This window comes from Phaethon aethereus (assembly GCF_964289735.1).
Source record: "Phaethon aethereus genome assembly, chromosome: 11".
Classification (NCBI taxonomy): domain Eukaryota; kingdom Metazoa; phylum Chordata; class Aves; order Phaethontiformes; family Phaethontidae; genus Phaethon; species Phaethon aethereus.
The window spans coordinates 2,482,397-2,494,106 of record NC_138587.1 but is presented as its reverse complement, the minus strand read 5'-3'; the positions used below and the strand labels follow the sequence as shown (position 1 = coordinate 2,494,106).

Here is an 11,710-nt window from a genome sequence, read left to right as displayed (position 1 = left end):
CCTTGCAGAGCAAGTCACCAACCTGCGAGAAGGAGCAGCTTGGAAGAGCTACGTTGCTGCCTGCTGTTTGAAACCTCAAGCACAGAAAGCTATTTCAGTGTTTTGAACTCAGTGATCAAAAAGCATGGCTTAGGAGGATCTCCAGAAAAACAGTACATGGCCTTGGAAAAGATGTCTTTGAAAATCTGTTCAGTTGGGCTTCTTTTTATCCAGGCTCATGTTGTTTGTCTCTTTCTGTGTTGCTGTGACGGACAGAAACTCGCTTTTCTGTATTTATTTAGATGGCATGTAGGTCCTATATCATTCAGTCCAGGATTTGGGGCTTTAAAGAAAATAAGGATAGTTCTTGATGCCATGGAAGTTGACAACACTAAGTGCCTGTCTCCTCAGTGTTACTTTTAGGCAACCTTTTTTAAAAACAGGATTGAAGTATTCCTGATTTCGTGGGGATTTGGCTTCCTGATACATACGTAGTTTAAGTATTTGACTCTGAAAATCTTAATCTTTACATTTTTACATGCAAAATCTGTTGTCAGGCATATTCAGTGAGTCTTCACCTGATGCTGTCTTTGGACTGCAGCTGTAAGCAAGTGCCTACCTTGGTGTTGGTCATGTCAAAATACTGACATGACCAAAAAATATTGACATGTTTCATGTGCATAATTTGCATTACAATTCCCACAAGCACCAGTCCAGCACACCAGAGGACCTTTAAAATATGCTGAAACCTACCTTTGATTGTGACAAAAAATCTGGCAAAGGAATGTGTTGTGTTTTAGATGGTACAAATAATATGTCTTAAACTGAGGCAGCCCACTCTTCTTCCCCTTTTCCCTCTCACAGGTGGGATGAGACGGGTCGGCGTGCCTGGGCTGAAATGGCTGTGAGCATCTGTTGGGATGAATACAGCTACCCGTAAAACAATCCCACACCAAATGGGATGCCAGTAGCTGCTTGTTTTTCCCTGGTTTATTTTTCTAAGAAAGCATTTTGACATACTGTGTTTTATTTGATACCTGAAATTCCACTGCAAGAACTTGTTCCGTTTTTGAAACAAATGAACAAACAAAAGTGAAGAGTCCTGTTGTTGTAACCTCCTGTAGCTTATACCAAGAAATTCTGCCTGATAAATAGTAATGTTGTGCTTTATTCTTCTAGGGGCAGTAAGCCAGAGATGACTGACAAGATGTCGAGCTTCCTTCATATTGGAGATATTTGTTCTCTCTATGCAGAGGGCTCAACAAATGGATTTATTAGCACTTTGGGGTAAGAACAGCTGTTCTCTTGTACCAAAAACATCTTTAAGATGGACTAGCAGAGCTCAGCTAGCTATCATGAGCCTGACTCCCAGGAAATACTGGGTGAAGCAAGGTAGCTTTATGTACAGTTTTGGCCCTAAATTTAAAAATGGCCTGAAGCTAATATGGCAAGTTAGATTTTGGGAGGATGGAGAGCATATTGATAGCTATGGTGTGGGTTTGATGCCCTTGGTGGGGAGGAAGAAGCTTGTCAAGTTAAGGTGTGGGTAGAGGGAATGAATGCAAGAAAATGATTTTCATGTTGTTGTCTGTCCCATGTCCATCCGTGTGTCCCGTCCTGTCCCTCCCTGTCCCCCCAGTCAGGAATGAATAGGCCCCAGTGCAATCTGCTGATTCAAAAAAAAGGATGTAGCATAGGCAATATAAGTAGTTAAAAAAAAAAAAAAAGAAAAACAACCCATAAGAAGCCCTGAGCCAAACCTTTTATATACCACTAACTTACCACTATGACTAGTTTTGTCTTTTCTTACAGTATTTGAGGTTTCTCCTACAAACAAAGTTGTACTTCTCCAGTCTAAGGAGAACGTGTTTTGAATCTCCAGCTTTGCCAATGGCCAGCACCCTGGAGCTCCAGTGGGAGCTATGCCGTGCCGGCTCCTGCCCCTGGCGTGCTTCCCCACGGAGCTCCTTTGTGCTTTCTTCCGCAAAGACATCAGAGTAGGTGCTCCGTAGCAGAGTGCCTCTTACATACAGCAAGAAGTGTATGCCACTTCATTAAACAAAAAGTAGCTGTTCGCATAGGGAAAGGAAGAGTTTGCAGAGAAAAAGCCGTGGAATTGAAATAGAGCTCTGACGAGTGACAGGGTGTGTTTTATTCTGCTGCTCAACTGCTGCTGAGGAGAAATCTCTCCAAACATCAGAAGCTGGCTGCAGAGCTGTGTACCGATTTGGAAGACCTTGCGGGGGGCTGGATGAGAAGCTCAAAGAGCACATCTGCCACCTTGTTTCAAAGCAGTGAGAAAGTAGAGGGAGGAAAGTAGCATGCATGACATGTTGGTGTGGTACTTCAATACTGAATGAGTAGCAAAGAAGCAACCAGGAAGCTTGACTATCTGGTGAGTGGGCACACACACAACATGCTCTTTCTCATTTCCAGTAGCCGTAAGGGCGTCAGGGTGGGTACAGTGACAGCAAATTTTTTGATGCCTACTGTCCAGATGCATCTGATAAATGGAGCTCCCAAGCAGGGTACAAAGACAGCATCCTGGTAAGTCTCTCGGCAGGAAACGATGGGCTGGAATCTCACCTGAGTGACTCCAAACTAACTTGTAGGTTTAGTCCTCTAGCTATTAGGATTCTGGAAAATAAGGGGGCAGAGGAGGAATCAGACACTGAAGATGCACCATGATCTATTATAGGAAAGAGAAGAAAATATGGGATGCTGCCAGAAAGGAAAGAAGGTATGATAAAAGCAAGGGATGTAGTAAGTAGGGTTGGTTGAATAGTATTTGGCAAATGTATTTGACAAATTTCCCAGGTACTCGTCAAATATGACATGTACACTCTGCAGTATTCGATCAGCTGTGTAACTGGCCAAATACTATCTGCTGAAAACTGGCAAAACGAATTGAGCGATACTATACATTTGGCTATTTTTTTTCTTCCTAGTATTGAAGCAAGTTTGGCAGTAAATAATTCCCGAACAAGTAGAAAGTTGTTATGTTTAATCTCGTACAGTGCATGATGAACATTATGCAGTGGCTGTGGCTTTTGATGGCATTGCTGAGCAGATATTTTTCACCATGGGTAGTCCTTTTAGACATTACAGGCCCTAAGCACATGTATTTTCTAGGCTTGATGAGATGTTCACATGGCAGGTCTAAAGATCCGTTAGTGTTACAAGCATCCTATTTGATTTGATTAGTACTGTTTTAAGGTAACTGCATTATATAATGGTCACGCATCTTCTAAGTCTAATTTAAGCCAGAAATCCCAATTGCTATGTGAAACATGAAATGCATTATCATCTTAATAAGCCTTCATAATCAAATTAGTTTTGTCCCATATTTAATTTAGTCTTTGTCCTGGAGAAAATTAAAGAAGCAAAGGAAAGATTCAGTGTAATTGTACTCTATACCATGTGGAGTTTTGACAGTCTTATGTCATAACAATGTGTAATGACTTGTTCATGTGGCTAATGAAGGTTGAGAAACAGATACCACTATACATTCTAATGTCATTCCAAATCTCTGAAGAGTGTTCCTATTTAATATTCCTATGACATGACTGTTGCTTAATCGGGACTTTACTCTTGCCATTTCCCAAACTCAGCGCTGTCATCATTATGATTACTGGTTTACAATATATCCTCTTTTGTGTTTTGTGCCCTGTAAAATTATTTTCTTAGTAGTTTTAGAAGTCTTTCCTTCTAATTTAATCTCAGGATGAGATGGATGTATTGCACTGAGATTCTCTCTGTGTGGGCTGATCAGAGTAACCCATTTAACTTACGATATTTTTTCAGCCCCTTGTTCATTAGAAGCAGGTGTTTCTATATTAATACTAATTAAATATTAATAATACCATTCTTGTTGGAGCACATGTATGTATATATAATGCTGAATAGGGAGAAAATCCATGGGGAAAAAGCAATTTACTCTGAATGTTTGCATATGCAAATTTTAGATGCATAGAACTGTTGAGTCCACTTAATCTCTCTGATCTCTTAATTTTTATGCACTTCATTATTTTCCGTAATTGTTGTCTCAAGATGCTCCCTGCATGTAACCAGCCTCTGCAAGGAACAACTCTCATATTCTAGGTCTCAGTCTTTCTCAAGTTGATTCTGCATGAGAAAGGACCTCTCAAACCTTTAAGACCTTGAAGTTTTACTTTCTACTTTTGCGTAGAAAGCCTCTTTGACAGATTGGTTTTAAGGGGTCATACTGAATCATTTAGGATCAAATCAGCAACTACAGCGTATTTGGTTACAGTTGCATTTTCATGATTTGGAAATATTCTTTGGTAAAAGCGCAATTCCATGTTGATGCAAAGCATGCTAAGGACAGAGCAGTGGTGACAGGTGCATCTTAACTATTTTCTTTATTCTTTGGGCTTTGAATTGACCCTGTGAGTTTTTTTGCTGATGTGTATTCATGGGAGAAGCTCTGTCCTGGCATTCCCTATTGGAATCTCTTGGGTTCCCTTGTCCAATTCACCTCCTTCCTGGTAGAAGAGGAGGAGGTTAGTTCAGTCCCTTGACTTAACTTGTGTTTATGACTGGTGAGCAGGAAGGTGTATTTATGTCTTCCTTGCTCTTGGGAGTCAATTTTTATTGCGGCAGTTATTGTTTCTGCCTTTTCTTAGTACTTCGGGACTCGTAGGAGCAGTGTCCAGTTTGTGTAGTCATCATATTTTCCTGTTCGCTACCCTTCATATAAACACATTTGCAACGTTACTCAAATCTGTCCAAGAGGCAATAATTGTTCTAAGGCTGTCTCTTACCTAACTAGAATATGGGCTGTTCTGTCTGCGCCTCAAGGAGGGGACATAAAGATGATGCAGTATACAGGAGCAATGACCTATTTATTGTCCCGCCTATACAGGAGCATAGCTCTGGGCAACAGTAAAAATTAGCTGCATGCTTCTTAGAAAGATTTGGCATAAGTTGGCATTTGGGGAATGTCTTCTGCTGAAGTGGCCACTTGGATAAAATACTGTGGATAAATGACTTTGCAATTGCTTACATCCTTGTTAGCAAAACCAAGGGAATAGAATCTCACTTTATTTCTCATTTCTTTGCAGCCTGGTGGATGATCGGTGTGTTGTACAGCCAGAAGCAGGTGATCTTAACAACCCACCCAAAAAATTTAGAGGTAAGTTTGTTAGACAGCTTATTACCCTTCTTGTTGGAAGAAGTCCTTTGTATTGTGCAATCATGTGTAACTATTTTTGACCTCCACACTTCCTATAGAATATTTTAGTGTCATCTTCTTCCATGAAGGGCAACTCATGAGGGGAAAAAAGTATGTAAGTGTGAATGTCTGTGTGAAGTGAGTTGTGTGACTTAAAAAAGAATGCTTCGTGAGGGAGTGGAGATGGGGTTGCCAGTTGAGGTTAGCTTTCAGATCTGTTCAAACTTACAGACTCTCTGTATGTTTAATTTCTTTTTCTCCGTACTATCATACATGCCATTTAGTACCAAACCTATCTCAGAGAAGAGGAAAATGAAAAAGAGCAAATGTTTGTAACAGCTATTGTTGTTTCACCTCATTCGGTATTAACTATGTTTGACTTTACTTTCATTCTGTCAGGAAACTTATGCTTAGTGATAAGAAATTAATGCCTATTTCTTTGCACAATTTGGCTAGGGCTGATTTGTTTAAGAAAAATCTCAAACAGGAAGAGAAGCACTCACTGGGATTTTGCTTGGAAAAACCTTCTTGAATTCTTCTTTTTTCATGCCTTGGTTGCATCTTTTACCCAAACGATAGCTCAGCCAAATATTCTAAAAATTGATCGACCTTTTATTGCTATTCTCAGATGTAGCAGCAACTGTCTGTCTTGTTTCCGTGTTGGATGAATCTTGTTTCCTTGCTTATGGTTTGCCTTTATCAGGGGCTCAGAATTACCATATTTCTGTTCAGGTTTGGCTAGAACTGCAGGTGATTGCCCTTGAAAATGTACTGCTGGTTTTGTTTCCTGCTTTTTGGTTTTGGATATTTTTGCCATGACATGAAGATGTCGCGTATAATGAAACTCTTTTTAAAATTTTGCTGAAATCGGTGAGTTCTTGTTGGTTTTTCTCCCTTTTTACTGGAAAACTAAATAGCTGATGATTCAAATACTGAAGAGGCAACCTGGGGAAGTTTTAGCATTCAATATTAAGCTCTCCAGAAAAAGAACAATGGTGTTATGTGAACTAGCGCCCTGACTCTAGGCATTTCTTGATATTAAAATCATATGAAAGAATAAAGCCAGATTTGACTGAGACTGCTGGGTGTAGAAGGAGGGGAGGGGAAAGAGAGAGAAAAGGGTAAGAAAAAGGCAATTCTTGGTAGCACAGTTTAGGAACTGCAAGTACAGAGGGACATTTGTCTGACATAAAACATTGTGGTTAGACATTGTAAATGTTCTCATGTTACTTATAATTTATACATGGAGAAAGAATGGTGTGAACCTCCTCCAGCCCTTGTAGTTACTTTAGTTACACTAAAGGTTTCCTGGGGAAGTTTATGCTTCATGGTAAATGGCAACAAAATTCCTAAAATTTTAGCAGGCATTTCTGTTATTGATACACATGCTTTACAAGTGTGGTCTAAGACAAAATGCTTTGCATGATAAATATGTTCAGAAGAAGTAATAATGAAGTTTGTCGCACCGTCTTCAACACAAATGGAAAATATGTGAAGCAAAGGCACCCGGAGGTTTGTCTGGGGTGTTGCACGGGAAGTCTCAGGCAGGGTCAGGGGCTGCAGCCATGTGTCTGCAATCTCGGTGTTTTTATGACACTTTACAAAAATACCTGCCTTGCAAATGGAACACAAAGTCTAACGCTACGGTGCATTTATCCAAACAGCAACATTTACATCTGGGATATAAAGCAACCATGGGCATCTGGTGAATGTAGTTCCGTAGTCCCAGTACTGAGTTTTGTCATACTTGAGATTTAGTCTTCATTGCCTTGGGCAGTGTCACTGGTACAGCAAGTCTGTGGCACAAGACACCTCTTGTACAGTAGCAGCCTGGAGTGGGAACTGATGTGGAATGTTCTAGTAGCCAGTAAACTTTGTACTTTGCGGTGCCCACATTTGTTCAATGATTTCATATAGTCCACAGTAGTCATTGCAGCCAATACGATCACTGCCGTTCGAGGCCTGAGGAGAGGTGTGATCTCCGTTTGAATTTGAGTAGATGCAAAACACTGGCACTGGTACCTGAGAAGTAACTTCTGAAAATCTCTTTAGAGCAGGACCAAAATTAATCAAACGTAAGTGACTTAAGTTATAGCTATACACCATACTGAAAAAATGCCTGTATGCTATAACCTGTTTTCTGTCTATGTGCAAATCCTCTTTCAAACTAACTGTGCTTTAAAGTGTCCAGATGCAGGTCAGTCATATCTGAAGTCACCTTCTAGGAACACTGAACGTGTGACTTCGTGGCCAGTCTCAAGGATTTTGCTTTGGGTCGTGTATTTAAGAAATGTAATTCTAAGCTTCTCTGAGCAGATCTGTCTTCTGTGGGCAGATGTAAAACAGTTGTAAATATAATTTTCATGCTTAATCAAAGTGGTGAGAGATATCTAGAAGCAAGATTCACTGCTTAGATATGCATACATGACTCTAAGAAAATTCAGTGTGAAACTAAAGCATATATATCCAGTGGCAGAATTAATCCATCCTGCTTTTTCCTTAGCCATGGGTGTTTCAGGTTTTAAAAAGTCTGGTTGCCTAGGCTACACTTCATCAGTCGCATCTCGTGGCAGCAGCAAGACCCTGGTCTAGAGGATGGTGTTTTTTCTTTCCTCTCTACTTCAGACCCTTGAAATACAGCAGAGCTGCTGTGCACGAAGTGGTGGTGTGTATGCACCATCCTTCTTCCCAGAGAGCCCCTCTCAGGTGAGGGCAGCTGATGGTAATGCTTAGCCATATATGCTGTCACTAAACGCTGATAACCTGCTTGTGGTGTGAAAACAGTCCCTCCTGAGGAATGTGTTCCTAAAAGCAAGCACTTCGTAGCTGAAACGGAGGTGGGTTTATGTGCTAGTAAGTCACTCCTTTTAAAAGTGTTGGCTTCAAGTTGTCCTAAGGAAAATTCAGTGAGGAAAGCTTCATGTGTGTTTGGATGAGCTGGGTTGAACAGAATGATTTGCAGCGGCACGACTGGAGTAGGAGATGGGAACGATAGAGCCTTTCAGTCTGCTTGGAGGAAAATGTACAGAGGTATCCTGAGGACACGAGGGCTTGCTCTGTTGACAAAAGTTGTAGAAAAAGTAGGCTGACAGATGAATCTGGTGGTGGTGGAGCCCTGGAAGGGATGCAATGCAAGAGGAGACTGAGAGTAAGATGGGATAGAGTTCAGCTAAGATTTGGAGTGTGGTATGAAAGTATATGAGATATGAAAAAAAAGAAAATTCAGAGGGTGTATTAGGTGGAAAAAACCTGAAGTGCTGGAGTTGGAAAGAACTCTAAGGAAAGGCATTAGTCCCAGCACCCTCAAGTTACTATGAGTGTATACCAGTAGTTATTTCACATATTAAATGCTGTTGTGCCTCTAGGTCCTTACAATATTAGTTTGATCACTTGAAGGTGTGAAGGCTGATTTTTTTTTTTTTTTCCCCTTCCTTTTTCCCATCCCAATCAGAAGTAGGTAGTGCCTGAAGTTAGTGGGTTGATGCTGGATGGTAACTGTGGTCTGTGAGATTCTGGTGGATGCTGGTCTGTTTTTTTCGGGTGGGTTTCCGAGCCTGGCTTTCTGAATCCACTTTAAATATGGTGGTTTGGGTGTGGGTTTTTGGCTTTTTTTTTCTTTTTTTTTTTTTAAATACAGTGTTTCTCTGGACCTTCAAGTTCTCAGCTCCAACTAATTCAGAAGTCCTCTAAAACTGCCTTGCAAAACATTAAGACTTAAGAGTACATTTGTTACGGTGTTTCTTTTTAAAAAAGTTAATATAAAAATTCTTGTGAAAGAGTGTTTTACTTAAGTGCTCTGAATCTACTGTGTACAGATGAGATTCCTGGGGAAAAAGAAAAAACGTAGTTGTATGAGTCTCCAAAAAAGAGTGTGACAGTTCCTTGGTTATCTCCACTGCTTGGAACAAAAAAAGGCATTTTATGTATTTTATAAAGCTGGAATCGCTGCTTTAATTGCAGTCTTTGAATATGACTGTGCATCTGAATAGTGACTATAAATGAACATCCTTTTAATATGCGTGGATTTATGTGGAAAGCATGAACTACAGCTGACCCTCTAGCTAGGCTAAAAGCACCAGTGTTTCATAAGAAATCATTCGTACTTAAACGCACAGGGACAGATAGCTATTTTGCAAATTAAAGTCAGACCTAGCAATAGTGGTGAAGCTGAAGCAGAGCCCAGGGCTGATAATTTTGTGCTTTAGCTGCTGCTTCTGTGCTCTATTCATTAGTTTGTATGTGCTTTTGCAGAGGTTTTGTGTTCATTTTGTATTGGAATTAAGCGCTGTGCTAAGCCAAAAGTGTTTGCTTAATGCAAGACACTGCTACTACACCAAAACAGTCTGTCTGACAGCCTTCTCAGGAAATTCCTTACAGTTCTTTATTTGGGATGCAGATCTGTCTGCCAGGAATCCAGAAGCTTTGCAATAGCTGCGTAAAACGCAGGGAAAAGGGGGACTTACTGGGTTAATTTGTCCGGCAGCTACCTCCTAGAACATTGTTTTAGTAGTTGCTGGGCAACACTCTTTTTTTGGCAAGATGTTCAAGGAATGAACCCATATCTTAGACTTAAAATACCCTCATGGTGAAGCAGAAGATGAGTAGTTCAGATTTTTCTTTTTGTTTGTTCTTTTGATCCTAATCCATACTGTCTGCTCTTTCTGAATATTGCCTTAGCAAAGCATTCGGTCAGGCTCGCCGGGTGGTGTTAGGGGCTAGCACTGAGGCTCTCGGCTTTGAACTACAAGTTCATCTTCAGTAGACTATAAAGAAGCTTTAATGTATAAATATGTATTAAAAAAAAAATCTACACACCCATATTCTTTTGATGGCTTTCTCTTAAATTCACACTGTGCTTTGCATTGATGAAAGGCAATACGCTTCTCCATAACAAAAGTGGTTTGAGTTATGTTTTGTTCTTAATAGCTTTGCCATTGATGACCAGAAGCCTATACGCTACTGCTTTGTTTAATATGAAGGAAACCATATAATTTATGCAGTACTGATAGAGGCTGTGGAGCTATGTAGTATACATATGGGATCATTTAGCCTTATTTAGCCGATGCAAGCTTGTTTATAGTTTGGCATTAGAACGGAGATGAAGCAAATTTTTAGTTGAAGGGTCACATACATAGTTTTCTGAAATGCTTCAAATCATTAAAAAACAAACTGAAATACCCAGATCCCTCTGCGTGTTAGTTTTGGAAAAAATGTTAGCAGCATATTGAAGTGCACTTTCTAGGTAGTGAGGTAGTTCAGTCCTATGCCCTGTACTCATCAAGAAGAATTTTTTGCAGTATAAACCTTTAGGTATCATGTGTTCAGCTTCAGGTGAGTGTGTAGCCTCGAATCTTACTGCTCTCTGTACGCTCTCCATGCATACTTTTCCAGATCTACTCTGGTAAAAGCAATTATATCAGCTTAGGTTTGCTTTTTAAACTTTGATGTGAAAGAGTCTGAATTGTATGACTTTCAAAATCATCTAAGATATGCAGAGTGGGAGTTTTGCAGAGGGCTGAGGGCATATTCCTGGAATGATGGTGAGAAGAAGAGTGATAGACTTGGGCTGCATGGCTGAGTTTAGGCTCCTTCTTCTCTTTCAGCATGGGATTTCTAATGCTGCTGAAATGTTTGGGTATATTAATTATTAAGGTGCCTAGATTCCTTTAAGGAATATTTAAACTAATGTCTAACTATGGCTTTTTTCACTCCGATAACCATATATTAGCAGGTGAAATAGCAGGATTAGTTTTTCATGCAGGAAGCAGAACTTTTGAGAGTGCTTGAGTGCTAAGATCAAAGGTTAGCATGGTGATCTTGAAGAGAAATACATCACTTGCAATAGAATAGTGACTCCTTTTCAGTTTTGAGATGTCCAAGACAGATTAAAATGCACATGTTGAATACCAAAAGTAGGAAGTGGGGCAACAATAGTAAATACCTACTTAACTAACTTCTCTATTTTATGGTCAAACACCAGAAAAAGAAAAAATTATGCTTCCTAGCCCCTTTTCGAAAAGAGTACTAATCCGATGTAGTGTGAAATGAAAAGAAACTTTTGGGTTGGTATGATGGAAGAGAAAAATGATAAAAATACAGTCTAATGTTGTGCCTGTAACTTTTCTATTTAAAATTGAAGCATTGGTCATTTTGAATAGGGAAAAATCTTTCAATCTTGCTGAATTAGGATATAGTTTAAAAACTTAAAATACATTTTCACTGCTTTGATGAGGAAGCCTTTAGTGTGATTCTCAGTATTTATAGAACTGCACTAGAAAACTGCCAACTGCTAGTACGTATTTGAATTTGATGCCCTTTATACAACGAAGAAATGCTGAGCACTGTCTCCAAAATGTGAATCTTTAGCCCACTGCATCCTACATAGAATCAGATGTTACAGACAATTGTCACTGTGGCATTTAGGTATTTCAAAAAACCTCAAAAGTCAGAAGTGTTGCATTTGCATATGGACAAATGTGCTTTATATCTGCTAAAGTTTGGAAAACCCTGTGAGAGAGAGTGTCCTAATCAGGAGTT

At 39.8% G+C, this 11,710-nt stretch overlaps 1 protein-coding gene across 2 annotated transcripts in view; it reads left to right on the top strand.

Moving 5' to 3' along the window:
- Nucleotides 1-1,114: 1,114 nt before the first annotated feature.
- Nucleotides 1,115-11,710, top strand: part of ITPR1 (inositol 1,4,5-trisphosphate receptor type 1) — a gene marked incomplete at its 3' end in the record, with an annotated part of 162,775 nt that continues 152,179 nt past the window's right edge. For both annotated transcript variants that reach the window (XM_082004787.1, XM_082004786.1), the window contains exons 1-2: nt 1,115-1,266; nt 5,064-5,134. In XM_082004787.1, the coding sequence (XP_081860913.1) occupies nt 1,175-1,266; nt 5,064-5,134 (163 nt within the window). In that variant the 5' untranslated portion in view covers nt 1,115-1,174. The remainder of the gene's footprint in view (nt 1,267-5,063; nt 5,135-11,710) is intronic.